The sequence below is a fragment of the Pomacea canaliculata genome, linkage group LG1 (genome assembly GCF_003073045.1).
Source record: "Pomacea canaliculata isolate SZHN2017 linkage group LG1, ASM307304v1, whole genome shotgun sequence".
In the NCBI taxonomy this organism is placed as follows: domain Eukaryota; kingdom Metazoa; phylum Mollusca; class Gastropoda; order Architaenioglossa; family Ampullariidae; genus Pomacea; species Pomacea canaliculata.
The window spans coordinates 39,106,257-39,123,417 of record NC_037590.1 but is presented as its reverse complement, the minus strand read 5'-3'; the positions used below and the strand labels follow the sequence as shown (position 1 = coordinate 39,123,417).

The 17,161-nt window shown below is 40.7% G+C and overlaps 1 protein-coding gene across 19 annotated transcripts in view; it reads right to left on the bottom strand.

The window, feature by feature from the left end:
- LOC112571554 (collagen alpha-3(VI) chain-like) overlaps positions 1-16,661 on the bottom strand; it is a 33,285-nt gene extending 16,624 nt beyond the window's left edge. The window contains exons 1-27 of one of the 19 annotated variants that reach the window (XM_025250713.1): positions 16,098-16,661; positions 15,876-15,893; positions 15,426-15,467; positions 14,572-15,135; positions 14,366-14,383; positions 13,913-13,954; positions 13,036-13,599; positions 12,802-12,819; positions 12,321-12,362; positions 11,436-11,999; positions 11,207-11,224; positions 10,786-10,827; positions 9,792-10,355; positions 9,438-9,458; positions 9,108-9,149; positions 8,146-8,709; positions 7,440-7,460; positions 6,897-6,944; positions 6,065-6,631; positions 5,786-5,809; positions 4,156-4,200; positions 3,713-3,876; positions 3,231-3,417; positions 2,842-3,057; positions 2,593-2,619; positions 2,358-2,399; positions 1,304-1,498 (exon numbers count right to left, since the gene is read on the bottom strand). In XM_025250713.1, the coding sequence (XP_025106498.1) occupies positions 1,304-1,498; positions 2,358-2,399; positions 2,593-2,619; positions 2,842-3,057; positions 3,231-3,417; positions 3,713-3,876; positions 4,156-4,200; positions 5,786-5,809; positions 6,065-6,631; positions 6,897-6,944; positions 7,440-7,460; positions 8,146-8,709; positions 9,108-9,149; positions 9,438-9,458; positions 9,792-10,355; positions 10,786-10,827; positions 11,207-11,224; positions 11,436-11,999; positions 12,321-12,362; positions 12,802-12,819; positions 13,036-13,599; positions 13,913-13,954; positions 14,366-14,383; positions 14,572-15,135; positions 15,426-15,467; positions 15,876-15,893; positions 16,098-16,584 (5,146 nt within the window). In that variant the 5' untranslated portion in view covers positions 16,585-16,661. The remainder of the gene's footprint in view (positions 1-1,303; positions 1,499-2,357; positions 2,400-2,592; positions 2,620-2,841; positions 3,058-3,230; positions 3,418-3,712; positions 3,877-4,155; positions 4,201-5,785; positions 5,810-6,064; positions 6,632-6,896; positions 6,945-7,439; positions 7,461-8,145; positions 8,710-9,107; positions 9,150-9,437; positions 9,459-9,791; positions 10,356-10,785; positions 10,828-11,206; positions 11,225-11,435; positions 12,000-12,320; positions 12,363-12,801; positions 12,820-13,035; positions 13,600-13,912; positions 13,955-14,365; positions 14,384-14,571; positions 15,136-15,425; positions 15,468-15,875; positions 15,894-16,097) is intronic. The other 18 variants (XM_025250615.1, XM_025250694.1, XM_025250685.1 and 15 more) reach the window with 18 other exon arrangements.
- Between the last annotated feature and the right edge of the window lie 500 nt (positions 16,662-17,161).

The following is a 17,161-nucleotide window of genomic DNA, read 5'->3' as shown; positions in this document are numbered from 1 at the left end:
ACTAAGCATTATAAGAATCTGGTAAACAGTTTATAATGGCAAAATATAACGAAAAAACTAGAACTTAATCACATGTAGGAGAAAACAAAAGAAAACAGAGCAAAACAAAACAGAAAAGGTCAGTGCGACTTCATGCAAGTTTTTGTATACAATACATATCCAGAAAACAGTGCGAACATGCAAAAGGGAAAAGAATTGAGGAGAATCTACATTGTATTAATTACAGAGATACCCAGAAAATTTCTGAAAAATACATGTTATGTAACTAGATGGAACACGATGCTCAGAGTTTCTGGCCTGCCAATAGAAACGTTTGTTTTCAAGGATATTTCATTCTCTTGTGTGCTTCATATGATTTCTTATCCCAAAATTACTTTATATAATGATTCAAGCGCCAAACACTTTATGAAAGTAAATCCGTTGTCTACAATGTTGAAATTTCGTTGTTTATGAAGAGAAAGATTAAACATACTTTCAGAATCCAGAAAGAGAACAAATGTCACTTATTAAAAATATTGAAATCTTCCTATTTTTTCACAAGGCCGCAAGCAAATATCAGAGACAGAGAGCTTGACTTCAATGTGACATTACAAGTTAGCAAATAATCCCTTGAAATCCGAACTCTGTCCTACGCAAAACAAGAAAACAGATGAAAGCAAAAGAAAGGCAATACAAAGACGAGATGTAGGATGCAGTGGACAGAAATAAGGTGACGAAGCTTTGTTGTGAGAAGTCTCATACAGACGCATGCCCACAAGCAATGAGATAAGAATATAAATGTAGCTTACATTATCGCTCTAGAACACTACCTTAAATAATTGCTCTCAGAGCACTGGTTCAGGTTTCAAAAAAATGCATATAAATAAAAGCCAGCCTAACCAAAACAAATATACAACAGAAGATAGATCATGCAAACTTCAAGTGTACTCTCGGCATGCTGGCTGTGCACGTGACTGAGAAGTCAGAGACCAAGCCAGATACAGAATGTGGACGGTGCGCTACAGACTGCAGTGCTGATTGTAAGCACAAAGGACAACACCCTTGTTCTCAAAGTGCCACCCTGATTGACAGCCAAGGGTTGCTGGACTTGCAGACAAAAACCAAGCCAGACAACGGGAATGGCGAGCAGCTCTGCCTGTTCCTAAGTGCTTTCTCTGCTTTTTCTACGTGCAGCCAAGAATCTTTAAAAACATTCTGAGAAGATGCAGCCAATAACAGGGTGCAGTGCCACATGTCCTGCAAGTGCAAACGCTTTCAGAGGACTAGCCCATGACGGAAGAGCCAAAAGTCTTAGTAGCTGTACTTCTTGTAGTAGTTGTGGTCGTTCTTCGAGTTGTCGTGGTTGTAGGTCTTGGGGTGGTGGTGGTTCTTGGGGTTGTGGTAGTTGTGGTTCTTGGGGTTGTGGTAGTTGTGGTTCTTGGGGTGGTAGTGGTTGTGGTTCTTGGGGTTGGAGTGGTCCTTGTGGTAGTAGTTGTTGGTGTAGTGGTTGTAGTTGGTGCTGCAAAATCAACTTAAATGGTTCACATCCACAGCCGTGAAAAAACTTGTAGCTGCGTAAGACTTATGTAGCACGAGCTCCGTTTTGTAGTTATAAAACGTGTGACCAAACCAGAACAGTTTCGTGTTCTGTTCCAGTGGTAAGACAATTTCTTGTTTTCTGGAACTTCAACTCCAGTTGTGACAGGAACACTCACGTTTGAACATCTTGGTTTAACGGGGTTTAAATGAGTGGCTCACTCGTTTACCCCTACAGTGACGCCCACCCCATTCATAAAAGCTTACTGTCCCACTCCAGCAATACAGACCACGTGTCTGAGCTTCAGTGACACAGGAGACAACAAAGTCCCACAGTAACATTGCCGGCCATGTCTTCTTCAAAGCTCCTTGAATAGGTAAGCAGGTTCATTAATAATTTGGAGCAGGCACCCAACGCATGATTGGTTGAAAGTACTTTTAGCATGGAAAACACAGTACATGCTTTAAAAAAAGGTATTACAGCTGTTAAAAACCCTCGTAATTACATGCATCGTTATTATGGAAAATATCGCGAGGAAAGCAGACGATAACAGTCACCTGTACTGTCATCAATTAACCTTTGAATCACAATATAGCTGTTAGCATCGATAAAGAAAAGAAATTTCACAGTTCTTAAATTATTTGCTTTCTTTCTTCTAGCATTCCAAAGATACTGGTTCAAATTTAAAAAGGGAAGAAAAAGAAGGCAAGAAGAGAGAAAAAACACACAGAATGAAGGATGAACATTAAAAAAGAAAGACTCTGCTTTTATAAACGATAAAAGAAATCAGTAAATGGAAAAAAGTATAAATACAGGCAGATTATTAAAACATAAATTCAACCTTTAGTAGTGGTTGTAGTTGGTTTAGGAGTTGTTGTTGGTGCTGTGGAAAAAGTAATGAAATGTGAGCTCATGGAACTAACGAGTTTGACACTAATGAAAACTCTTGAGGAAACAGTTGACTGTAACAACAACTACTTACAAGTTACTATTTATCCTTGTGCAAAACAGAACTAATTATGTATCATAAATAGTTGTTAAGATGAAAGATGACAGTTGGCTGCTGATCAACTTACTGGTTGATGGCGGGAAGGTGAAGACACCTGGAAAAAAAAATTAGGATTGGTTTTAGACCTTGAGTGTCTGGAAAGAGTTAAAATACAGCAACATATCTATGTATAAAGTAAACATAGCTTTGTATAAAGTAAATATAGCAGTGTCTAAAGTAAACATAGCTTTGTATGAAGTAAATATACGTATCTTGAAAGTGTGATTCAAAGGTAAGATTTTTGAGAGAGGCAGGAAGCAAAATAAATTCAAGAAACCTGGACATGCGGAGGCGAAGATGCGTTGGTAGAGGAAGTTCAGTTCGTCGAAGTCGTTGACGGCGAAGCTGTTCCTGGAGGCGGGTGGCGTGGCGATGGCGTCCAGCTCCCGGGTGTCCGTCAGACCCACGCCGATGGCGTAGACGTGGATGCCCTCGGAATGCGCTGCTTGTGCTTCCGGCACGGTGCGCGCGCTGTTGATGTTCGACACGCCATCTGGCGACATGCACAGAAACTACTCAGTCATCTCGGCAACGACTTCAAGAGGAGGACTTCAAAGGATAGGTTTAAAGTTTTGTTTGTTGCCAAGAGCGCGTGGTTCGACCTTACCTTTTTCATAATACATTTTGATGCAAGTGACCGAGCTGGAAGCTGGTGGTACAACTGACCTGTGATAACGATGGCAACGTTAGGGACGTCTGCTCGGTCCCCGTTAACGGGCGTGAACATATCAGTCCTCATGACTCGGATGCCATCAGCGGTGTTGGTGCTGCCGATCATGTAGGGGATGCGGTCTACTGCACTCATGATGTCTCTCTTATTGCGGTATTCATTCAGTTGGAACTGAACGGAAACCTTTGAAGAGAAAGATGAGCGTGACGTTATCATTAAGTGAATCCCGGATTTTTCTTTGTACATTATTAGGCGTGGATTATGCAAGTGATTTTACAAGGGGATTACCACAAGTGCATTACCAGGAATGGCTATCAGAAGTGGATAATTACAAATAATTGTTGTATTAAAGCTTATTCACGACATCCAAAATAAATATTATTTTTTTATTTCCTAGGTTAAGTGGATAGCCGAGTTGTTATACCACTTCAGTGGGAAATGAGTGTTTAGGGTCAGTACGCATGCGCGCGTTGCTCACCTCCGTGCTGTAGATGACGATGCCGACGCGCACGTTGCCAGAGTCGATGTCGGTGTTGGACAGGAAGTCTTTGACAAAACTCTTGACCTTGGCAAAGTTCGCCTCGGTGACGCTGGTGGAGGTGTCAATGACGATGACCAGGTCGGTTCTGGTGAGGGTGCATCCTGCGAGATGAAGCCAAAAGATTAAGATTTGTTTTCCGGAAGTCGCTAGTCACCGTTAATGGCCTTGTGACAAAAATTGTTAAAAATGTGACACAACAGTTTCCATGACACCGGGATAAAACACAAGATTTACATAGATATTCGGCAATATCTTTTTTATATAAAAAAACGGTTGAATGCAAACATGTTAGAGAGAGAGGTGGAAGGGGTAGAGTTTTGACAGAGAAAGTTTGCGTATTTTGAGACTTTTTAGTAAAAAGTTACAAGAAAGTTTCTCACCGTCGCTAGGTGGCGCAAGCGTGATGCGAGCGGCAGTTGCTGCACCTGTAATGTGTAACATTGTTTCATTATTTGCAAACAACTATACAGCCACTGACACTTGAGATAACTGAGCTTCTGCAACTGGCACAGAAAAAAGTTAATTACAAACATGCTAGTTAATAAACAGGGAAATGTTGAATTCTGCATTCATTGTATGAATTTTTAGTATTAATGAGCTTTTTAAGTTAATTCGAAGTTACTGAAAAGGATTTTATAATTTATTAAGACATAAATGGTTAATTCCCCAGAAGCACATGAATGGTTAATTTCCCTCCAATAGAAAAGTAGTTATACTCAAAATAATTTGAAAGTTTTAATAGAGAAAATGATGTGACAAGTATGTACATACCTGACAGAAACATTAGTAAGAGACATTACTGTACCGCAAACCTCATTAACAACAGTACATTAAAGCTCAAGAAACAGGTGCATATGCCAAAATATATTTCCTGAGTTTGAATGCATTGACTTCAAAATTTCTATATTAGTAAGTTATTAAAATCCAAATTACTTCTGAGTCAGTGCATTCGACCTCTGCTTTCAAGTCTGGAAAATCAGCAACAGATTAGACGAAATGACATTAAAAATTTATTCCACCAAAACTTTTCCGAGAAAAGGGTTAACAAATGGATGAAAATCTTCTTCCAGACTTGAAAGCCAGAATTTGCTACATTAATTGCCATATTAATTTCAGTTTTTTGTTTTAAAAAAGCATCAGTAAAGTCAACCAAACGAATGTGAACACTGGAATTCACTGACACATTTCAATGAGTCAGCACAGAAATGAAAAGGCATGTTACACGGTTACACAAACAGATATCACCTTTGTTTAGTGGAAGTAATAACAACCACACTGTGTACATACGACATGACAAGAAAGGTCACCAGCAGCTGTACATACGACAAAGTGAGGCAATATGACAGTGTGACCTGACATTGCCACTTTTCACCAGACGGCTGCCAAAAAAAAAGCACAAGCAAGGGATATTATTTCACAGAACCAACTGGTAAATAGTAAACAACACATTTGCGATTGTTAGATGTTAAATAAAAAAAACTGATTCCGTAATTGAAGTGTAGCTATTGAAAATAATCTGATAAATTGACAAGTAGGTTATCACAGGTCAACACTGCAATACCCACAAATAAATGTTGCAGTTTAGTAGTATGGAAGGTAATTTATTAAAGGCAGTTTCTAAAAATTAATCAAATTACTACACAGTGACTGAGAAGACAACATATGGGTTGAGCATTGGTTAAGGATGCAGCATACCTTCGTAGCCAAGAAAAAATTCGTCCGAGATCTGGCAATTATTCTAGTAAACAAAATGACAACAAAAGCATCTGTACTAGACTGCACCGTCTCCTTCTATGTTAACGATGCCGTCTTGCTTTCCTCTACTTTAGAACATAATTAACTCTAATTAACACTATCAATGCAGTTGTCCTGCAATGGAACCCTTCGAGATCTCATTAAAAAATAAGTAGGATTGGGGAAGGGATTTCCAAACACATTTCATGCAGGACACATTGACACTGGCGTGTGTGTCATCAGGTGATTGGTGGTGGGTAGGGTTGGGGAAAATACCTGTAGTTGCTGGTGGCTGGTAGCCTGGCGTGGTAGAAAATTTGAGTGTCAGACCTCTAGATACACCAGTAAATGGAACTCAGAAGATTTTAACAACCATTTTTTGTCATATTCTCTATTTTAAATGACTTAAACAGTATCAATTTCTAACTTGCTTCACGGTTTTTTAAGCCTTTGCAGAGTTTTAAGGGTAAAGGGATTTTTGCTCCAGACTGCTAAAATTAGTATGGGTAAAGTAGTAAACTATACTTTTAATAGTGAAGTTTTTAACAGAAATACCTGGGCAGAAGGCAGAGAACACCCTGTCTCTTAGTGTTCTCAGTTCGCTAAACTCTTGGACAGCAAAACGGTTGTCGTCCACAGGTCTGCTGGCGATGCCGTCCAACTCTGTGGTGTCCGTCAGACCGATACCGATGGCGTAGATGTGGATGCCTTCATCTCTGGCTTGTTCGGCTTCAGGGATGGTGCGTCGAGAGTTGATGTTGGAGATACCGTCTGTCACCACGATGGCGATGTTGGGGACGTCTGGACGGTCACCGTTGGCAGGTGTGTACATTTGTGTCCTCATCGCTTGGAGACCACCAGCCGTGTTGGTGCTGCCATGGCGATAAGGGATGTTGTCGATGGCGTTGAAGACGTCCAGCTTGGTGTTGTAAGTGTTGAGGTGGAACTGGATGAAGACCTCAGTGCTGTAGATGACGACTCCGACTCGAACATTGCCGTTGTCAATTCCAGCAATGAAAAGGAAGTCTTTGACGAAGTCCTTCATGAGCTGGAAGTTAGGTTCTGTGACACTGGTGGAGGCGTCCAGGACGAAGACCAAGTCAATCTTAGCCTTGTCACAACCTGTAAGTTTATCTAGATTTTAGCACATGTCTTCAGGATTGAAAGTTGATATGCTGTGGATTCATCTTATATTTTTTTACAATATTATTTTCCTTACTCTTCTAACGTTTTTTGACTTTGCTACCATAAATGATAACTGTAAGCAATTTATGTATCAATTCAGAGTACATTAATGCTAAATAACGAATATACACATGTTTACCATCAATGACAGGTGAAAGTTTATAAATCAGAAATTTTCTAAAAACCTTATAAAAATATTTACCTTCAATGACAGGTGGGAGGGTTATTACTGGTGGTGGTGGGGTCCCTTCTGAAAGAAACCGACAGGAATATGTTAGAAATGAATTTTAAAGTTTAAAACATTCGCAAACAATAAAAGAGTGGAAATATATGTTTAATAAGTAGAAATACCATTTTATGCCATAATATTTGAACATTCAATACACACGAACACACACACATACACTTAAATATATTTACACACCCACCCCTAAATGCAAATATAGTCATACATGGTTCTAGTGATAAAATGTAACATGTAAGTAAGCGACGTCGATAATTAAATTCATCCGAAACTCCTGCAAAAAATATTATGATCTATTTTATCTTAGAGAAAAGAGTAAAAAGTCACAAATATCTGCATGAAGAACCTCTAGTATTCGAGCTACAGTTCTCATGTAGAATTAATCAACGACACTTGACCCTACTACACGTCTATGTTCTCCCTGATTAATCCTCTTACATGCCTTCACAGCAAGTAAATGTACTACAATCTACATGTAGGTAAGAACTGTTGTGTGTATACCTGTTGGAGGAGCCTGGTAGTCTGTAGAAAAGTTACAAATAAGTACTCACTGTATTAAAAATGATAGAAAATATAAAATGAGGCCTAAGGTCTTGTCGGTGATGACACTTTAACTGGACAAATAAGTACTGTGAAGAAAGTTCTATAGCAACAACTGGGGATATGACGATGTATGTAATTTAAATACAGATGAAGAGCTACAAAATCTCAATCAACATTTTCCATAATACTTTGGTTACTAACAAATCTGCTTGTGCTAAGGTATATTTAAAAAAGTGCATTTAGTTCAGCAATAATAAGAGTTATATAGCGCATTCTCAGGTTAGAAGGAGCGTACTCTTAGAGCTTGAGAAAAGAATAGAAAATGGTAGTTTCCTTTTGTAGAATGTTTTATATACAAAAAAGTAATTTTGTTTATATTATCTATTGTAATGAAACATTCGTCATGTCAGCCTCACTGGTGGGCTGTTACAAAGTTGAACCTCGTACCAAGAATAAATGAAACATCAATCTTTGGTATGAGATGAATATAAAGTGAGATATATTAACATCTTTTTATGTACTTATTGTTATGCCCTAGTGGGTTCATAGAACTTACAATTTGAAGACACCTGCCGTCGAGACTAATTTAACCCATAAGCATAACATATCAGTCAAAGCTAGGGTGTGGTCTCTAGCAATTCCACATAATGGAAACTCCACTCACCACAAAACGATGCGAAGACCTTGTCTCTCAACACTCTCAGTTCACTGAACTCTTGCACAGCAAACCGGTTCTCGTCCACCGGCTTACTGGCGATGCCGTCCAACTCTGTGGTGTCCGTCAGACCGATACCGATGGCGTAGATGTGGATGCCTTCAGCTCTGGCCTGTTCAGCTTCAGGGATGGTGCGTCGAGAGTTGATGTTGGACACACCGTCTGTCACCACGATGGCGATGTTGGGGACGTCAGGACGGTCACCGTTGGCAGGTGTGTACATTTGTGTCCTCATCGCTTGGAGACCACCAGCGGTGTTGGTGCTGCCATGACGATAAGGGATGTTGTCAATGGCGTCGAAGACTTCCGCCTTGGTGTTGTAAGAGTTGAGGTGGAACTGGATGAAGACCTCAGTGCTGTAGATGACGACTCCGACTCGAACGTTGCCGTTGTCAATGCCAGCAATGTAAAGGAAATCTTTGACGAAGTCTTTCATTAGGAGGAAGTTAGGTTCTGTGACACTGGTGGAGGCGTCCAGGACGAAGACCAAGTCTATCTCAACCTCATCACAACCTAATAATAATAATAATCATGCGTGAGAACAGGATGATCGGGATCCATCGGATAAATTGGTCAGAAAATACAAATGTTTAAAAACTTTACGAAAGTATGAAAATACCAATTGTATAATGATTTTACTTCTAAACAATAGTGATAGAAATAATGTCACTGTAACTGTGATATAGAAACAACATGTCAGCCAATTTGCATAATTTTCCTATCAAGCGAGGAAACCCGTTTGAGCTCAGTGAAAAAATGTTTTTGTCATTCAAGATCTTTTTATGATGAACAGTACGAAAAAATGAAGACGTTTATCTCTCCTTTCCCTACAAAGTTGGCAATCTTTTGTTGTATGCAGATACTCAATATTTATTTTTAAGTTTGTGAAAAGAACAAGGAATGAGGTTCACCTTTACGTTCAGGTGGTATCCTTATTGGAGGTTGCGTAGGTTCTGCAAAGAAAGGCGTCACGCATGATTAGGTTCAACAGACAAATTAATAACTATCCATTGCTAGCGAAACGTAGCAAATAAAATACAGACAAGAACGTGTTTCCCACAACAGCGATAACTGAAGTGATTATGATGATGTCAATCAGGTGATAATAACGACAATAATGGCGATGATGACAGTAAGGAAACGATGATGATGACAAAATAAAGAAGTCAGAGAAAGCAATCAACACTTGACACTAATTTTTTTATACTTAAAACACAATTGTTTCACAGTACTCATACTACCTGGTTCTGGAGGTTGGTAACCTGTTAAAATAGACGTTTAAGAGGACGTGTTACAACCACAAGTTGTAGCTCTACAGTACTTCCTTAACCAGGACTCGTAGTGGAATATTGCAATAGTAAAAAGAAAGTATCAGTAAGGACGACAAATACAGAAAATACGTTTTCAACAGAAAGCTGAATGGGGACGTGTCTTGTAGTCGATAATGTTCCATTCGTTACCTCAAATATATTTTCACAAAGTAGACTTACTTCTACACAGTGACTCAAACAGAGTCAAACGTTTCAAACTCTGTAGCGTAGACGAAAATTTGGATTTGAATATCATTTAAAGTTTCTCTCTAGGGAAAAGCTTACCGCAAAAGGCAGAGAACACCTTGTCTCTCAGCACTCGCAGTTCACTGAACTCTTGCACAGCAAAGCGGTTCTCGTCCACGGGTCTGCTGGCGATGCCGTCCAACTCTGTGGTGTCCGTCAGACCGATACCGATGGCGTAGATGTGGATGCCTTCATCTCTGGCCTGTTCGGCTTCAGGGATGGTGCGTCGAGAGTTGATGTTGGACACACCGTCAGTCACCACGATGGCGATGTTCTTCACTCCAGGTCGGTCACCGTTGGCAGGTGTGAACATCTGCGACCTCATCGCTTGGAGACCACCAGCCGTGTTGGTGCTGCCATGGCGATAAGGGATGTTGTCGATGGCGTTGAAGACTTCTGCCTTTGTGCTGTAAGAGTTGAGCTGGAACTGGATGAAGACCTCAGTGCTGTAGATGACGACTCCGACTCTAACGTTGCCTCTATCGATGTCAGCAATGAGGAGGAAGTCTTTGACGAAGTCCTTCATGAGCTGGAAGTTAGGTTCTGTGACACTGGTGGAGGCATCCAGGACAAAGACTAGATCGATCTCTACCTCGTCACATCCTGCAAAACGATTTAAAGGGATTAGTGCTAAACGATGTTTAAAAGCTATATTGATACTCGAGAATTCTTATTAAACACAAGAAAACACTTTCTTGGGTCGATTACCGCTCTGAACATATGCATGAACAGTACAGAAGTCAATGTGACTACAGTGAACAGTTCACCTTTTCAAAAGTCATTTTTCTATAAAAATACATTATTACTATGTCATTTATTATTGAATAATCATCTTGCTGGTCTTGACGCTTTGCACAAAAAGTAGAAATAATGGTAAGTAAAAGTAAAACCATCACCCTTAGTCATGGGTACTTCTTACTACAGGTGTACAGCTGATAGATCAAAGGAGGCCAGCGTAATGACACTTTCAAGCGACAGGTGACGTTACAGTAACGGCACACTACGATGTATTTACGGTTAACTACGTACTCACCTTTGAGGGCTGGAGGCAATGTCAGTGGAGGAGGAGTTGGCTCTGGAAACAAATCAGAAGCACAGCGTTAACACAGAATAAGACAGTAAGTCAGTACAAACAAGGTTGTAACCAGAGTGTTAGTCAAATGATCCTCTGGAGAGTCTGTCGAACTATGAATACGCGATTATGTTCATTATTCATAAAAGTATTATGTGACTAGCAAATTACGCGATCTAAATGCTAAGGTTTCCTCCTCTGAAGCCTGACTTACGCTTCACGTTCAGGAAGAAAGAGACTGGACACAAGGGATAACTTAACAGTTGTAAATATCACTTCAACATAATTTGTAAATGTCTGAATCAAAGAAGTGAAGTAGGTTTACTATCACACATAAGAATATCAGTGTACTCAATGACATCTACTAGTAACATAACAATACCTGGAGTTGCTGGTTGTCCTGTGCAAAATAAATAAATCAATCTGAAATGTGTTTTGAAAAGTACAAATAATAACTGCAAAAAAATATTAATAACATTTAAACTGCAATAGCTTAGTTTTCTTTCATGAAACCTTAATACAGTTACTAGTATCTAAACCAGTGTTTCCTTGTCTGGACGCCCGAGAAAAAGGATTCATCAGAAGGGTGGCACATTGAGTTGGATGCTTACCACAGAAGGCGGCGAAGACCTTGTCTCTCAACACTCTCAGTTCACTGAACTCTTGCACAGCAAAGCGGTTCTCGTCCACCGGCTTGCTGGCGATGCCGTCCAACTCTGTGGTGTCCGTCAGACCGATACCGATGGCGTAGATGTGGATGCCTTCAGCTCTGGCCTGTTCGGCTTCAGGGATGGTGCGTCGAGAGTTGATGTTGGACACACCGTCTGTCACCACGATGGCGATGTTGGGGACGTTTGCACGATCGCCGTTGGCAGGTGTGAACATCTGCGACCTCATCGCTTGGAGACCACCAGCGGTGTTGGTGCTGCCATGACGATAAGGGATGTTGTCGATGGCGTTGAAGACCTCCGCCTTGCTGCTGTAAGAGTTGAGCTGGAACTGGATGAAGACCTCAGTGCTGTAGATGACGACTCCGACTCTAACGTTGCCGTTATCGATGTCAGCAATGATGAGGAAATCTTTGACGAAGTCCTTCATGAGCTGGAAGTTAGGTTCTGTGACACTGGTGGAGGCATCCAGGACGAAGACAAGATCGATCTCTGCTTCGTCACATCCTGTAACATTTGTGGCCTTTAAAACACCTTAGTCTACAAAATACTGTGAATACTAATTAATACAAAACATCACATAACATTATTAGGACGATGTCATTGCTGTTACCTGGCTGTAACATCTGCTATTTTCTACCAATTCTAAGTTCACTTTTACTAGGTTTGGATTCTGCAGACTGAGACAAGTGATATGACTCGGAGACAAGGGATGTTTGCTATGAAGGTTTATGTCCTGAGTCAAACAGTGGAAGGCGAGGGCAGCCAGTTGTACTAAAGTTATCTCACGAAACACGATTTCATAAAGGTAACAATGTGAATGCTTACCTTTGATTTTTGGCGGCAAAGTGATCGGTGGAGGAGTTGGTGCTGGAAAAAAAATGTGTCCCGGTCAATCGAGTGACTTGCTCACAAATACATCTGGAGTTTGGCCAGTGATTTGACAAATGCACGTGAACCAGAGAACTAAGGAAGCAGTAAAGAGAGGTGTCAGCGAAGGAGACAAAAATTGGTAGATAATACGAGAAGGTAGGCCTGCGTAGTCGTCAACTGTGTAGAAAACATCCCTTAACTGCGTAGTGGACAAAAGTCACTAATTGTGTAGTGGACAGCGGATGGTTGTGCACCACAACGTGTTATATCATCCTAATATAAATTATCGAATGTCGTAATAATTCAAAATGTTTTCATGAAGGAAGTAAATAAATCGTTCTCGTCTCAGCAAAATGAAGATGTGGACAAATAGATAGCATTTGAAGTGGTAATGATGTACTTTTGTAGAAAAAACTATATACTGTAAAAACGATACCTCGGGTCGATGGTACAGCTGGAGGAAGAAACAAATATGCAAATACAATAAAAAATGTGTAGTCATGGTGACACAAAATAAAGTTAATTTTGTACAACATATAATCCTCATTACTTATTTTGTCAAACTACGAAGGTAGCAGAAGTGTATAAAGGGATTTCTACGGAAAAAACCAAGTCCAAGAAAAGCACAAGGCGACGAGTAAAATTTTAGCTCAAGTAAGAAAGTACTTACCACAGAAGGCGGAGAACACCTTGTCTCTCAACACTCTCAGTTCACTGAACTCTTGCACAGCAAAGCGGTTCTCGTCCACCGGCTTACTGGCGATGCCGTCCAACTCTGTGGTGTCCGTCAGACCGATACCGATGGCGTAGATGTGGATGCCTTCAGCTCTGGCCTGTTCGGCTTCAGGGATGGTGCGTCGAGAGTTGATGTTGGACACACCGTCTGTCACCACGATGGCGATGTTGGGGACGTTTGCACGATCGCCGTTAGCAGGTGTGAACATCTGCGACCTCATCGCTTGAAGACCACCGGCCGTGTTGGTGCTGCCATGACGGTAAGGGATGTTGTCGATGGCGTTGAAGACCTCCGCCTTGCTGCTGTAAGAGTTGAGCTGGAACTGGATGAAGACCTCAGTGCTGTAGATGACGACTCCGACTCTAACGTTGCCGTTATCGATGTCAGCAATGAGGAGGAAATCTTTGACGAAGTCCTTCATGAGCTGGAAGTTAGGTTCTGTGACACTGGTGGAGGCATCCAGGACGAAGACAAGATCTATCTCTGCTTCGTCACATCCTGTTTTATAAAGAAATTGTCCCATCTGGTTTACGACAGTGATTTGGTAATCATGATCGCTATAGAAACTTCTACAAGGTCGATAGGTTTGGTCTCGTGTCTGTATCCATGTCATTAATCAGGGAGAAGGAGAACGGAGAATAGAAAGTTGCGGGGGAAGATAACATCGTCCTTAATGGATTTAGTCCAAATAAGTACGACATCGCTCACTACCTTTGCGTATTTTCGATAATATTATTTTGCTGCTGATGAAAATTTTCAAGGACAGCATACGATAGGTATCTATTCCTTTATTAACAGATTTGATGCATACCTTTTTTAATTGGAGGAAGTGTAATTGGGGGTGGTGTTGGAGCTGAAACAGAACAAACTTATACTGTACAAACTTAATGCTAATAATCTTTAATTATGAAGAGATATTGTGAAGTGTCGCGAAACCCTCGACAGTCGTAAGCTTCTGTAACATAGCTATACGTAATGAGTGGTGTATAGACTCCTATGTCATGGAACGTTGTAGCCGGACAACTATCACGAACGTTTGACCAAGTTTGTTAAGATGTTTCATGAGGGTTATATACATATTCTGTCAGACATGTTCAAACGTCTTTTTAGATTTTTCCTTATAAAAAGATTATTAGGAGATTACAAATTTGTGTCCAGTCTAACCTAACTTTAAACGCTGACGTGTTTATCAACTGCATATTTCTTTAGAGACTTAAAACCGACACACGTTAGGTGAAGGAAAATTATCACTTAGAAACTATACCTTTTGAAGATGGTATAGCTGTAGATAACAGAAATAGGCACACATCCATAAAACAGTTCATAAATAGGTGCAAGCAGTAAATATTCGAACTATTTCACATGTTAAAATTACAAATGCATCGAAACTTACAAAGATACTCGGTTTCGCATCGTAAAAATAATGTCTACATGACAATATTTATGCGAGTGTTAATAAACAGCACTCACCACAAAACGCTGAGAAGACCTTGTCTCTCAGCACTCTCAGCTCACTGAACTCTTGGACAGCAAAACGGTTCTCGTCCACCGGCTTGCTGGCGATGCCGTCCAACTCTGTGGTGTCCGTCAGACCGATACCGATGGCGTAGATGTGGATGCCTTCAGCTCTGGCCTGTTCGGCTTCAGGGATGGTGCGTCGAGAGTTGATGTTGGACACACCGTCTGTCACCACGATGGCGATGTTGGGGACGTTCGCACGATCGCCGTTGGCAGGTGTGAACATCTGCGACCTCATCGCTTGGAGACCACCAGCGGTGTTGGTGCTGCCATGGCGATAAGGGATGTTCTCGATGGCGGTGAAGACTTCTGCCTTGGTGCTGTAAGAGTTGAGCTGGAACTGGATGAAGACCTCAGTGCTGTAGATGACGACTCCGACTCTAACGTTGCCGTTATCGATGTCAGCGATGAGGAGGAAATCTTTGACGAAGTCCTTCATGAGCTGGAAGTTAGGTTCTGTGACACTGGTGGAGGCGTCCAGGACAAACACTAGATCGATCTCTGCCTCGTCACATCCTGTTTACAACAGTTGTTCGTTAATCATGATGTGTACAGTAACTGATGCAAGGTTGAGAGGTTTAGTATCGTGTCTGTATCTATGTCATGATCAGTAGGAGAGTGGACGGACAATACGAAATGTTCTGCAACAAACTGACATTGTCCTCAATGAATTCAGTCAAAATAAATAAGAAATCTATCGCTTCCTGTGTTTATTGTTCAATAATATTGTTTGGTTGGTATTGAAAATTTTTAAAGGGATCATACGATGTGTATCTACTTTTTTATTAAAAGAAACCAATGCATACCTTTTTTAATAGGAGGAAGGGTAATTCGAGGTGGTGGTGGAGCTGAAAAAAATGACTTTTTAATTTTAAAAACTTAAATGCAAAAAATTTTAAAAAACAAATGTCACCAAACTATGGACAATTTTAAGTTGCTATAACTTTGCTGTTGATAATGTGTGGCGTATAGACTCTTGCGTAAAGGAACGTTGTAGACTGACAAATATCACAAACGTTTGACCACATTCGTTAAGATGTTTTATGAGGATTACATACACATTTTTTCACACATGTTCAGACGTGTTTATATTTTTGCTGTTGAAACGTTTACCAGAAGAAGATGCGGATGACCTTTTTGCATCCGATCTAACCTATTTATAACCCCTGACATGTGTATCAATCGCATGTTTCTTTAGCAAATTTAGCCGTCAGACTGAAGGTAAAGACGAAAACATTCTGCATTTGAAACTGTACCTTTAGAAGTTGGTAAAGCTGTAGATAACAGATATAGGCACACATCCATAAAACAGTCCATAAATAGGTGATAGCACACACATCACACAAGTAGGAAATGTTCAAGCTTTTTCACAGATTAAAATTATACATGAATAGAAACATAAAAAGATATTCTGTGTCGCCTAGGAAAAGTATGCCTAAATGGCAATATTCATCTGAATTTTAATAAATACCACTTACCACAAAACGCTGAGAACACCTTGTCTCTCAACACTCTCAGTTCACTGAACTCTTGCACAGCAAAGCGGTTCTCGTCCACCGGCTTACTGGCGATGCCGTCCAACTCTGTGGTGTCCGTCAGACCGATACCGATGGCGTAGATGTGGATGCCTTCAGCTCTGGCCTGTTCGGCTTCAGGGATGGTGCGTCGAGAGTTGATGTTGGACACACCGTCTGTCACCACGATGGCGATGTTGGGGACGTTCGCACGATCGCCGTTGGCAGGTGTGAACATCTGCGACCTCATCGCTAGAAGACCACCAGCGGTGTTGGTGCTGCCATGACGGTAAGGGATGTTCTCGATGGCGGTGAAGACTTCCGCCTTGGTCCTGTACGTGTTCAGCTGGAACTGGATGAAGACCTCAGTGCTGTAGATGACGACTCCGACTCGAACGTTGCCATTATCGATGTCAGCAATGAGGAGGAAATCTTTGACGAAGTCCTTCATGAGCTGGAAGTTAGGTTCTGTGACACTGGTGGAGGCGTCCAAGACGAAGACTAAATCGATCTCTGCCTCGTCACATCCTGTTTACGACAGTTGTTTGTTAATCATGATATCTACCGTACCTGATACAAAGTCGATATGTTTGTTCCCGTGTCTGTATCCATGTCATGAATCAGTAGGATAGACGTTGGGAAATAGAAAGGTTTTGCAACAAGCTGACATTGTCTTTTATGGAATTTTTACAAACAAATAAAACTTTGCTGACATTTCAAGAGTATTTTCGATAATATTTTATTCTGCTGTTGAAAATCGTTAAAGGTGTTATGCGATAGATATATTCTCTATTTAAAAAAACCAAAAACGGATGCATACCTTTTTTAATTGAAGGAAGGGTAATTGGAGGTGGTGTTGGAGCTGAAACAAAATAAACTTTGATGAAACTTTCACACACAAAATATTATATAACGATGAGAAGTATTAGCAAACAAATGTCACCAATTTATTTACAAGCATGAGTTGCTGTAACTTTGTTATTGGTAAAGTGTGGTGCATAGACTCCTGTGTAAAGGAGCATCGTATT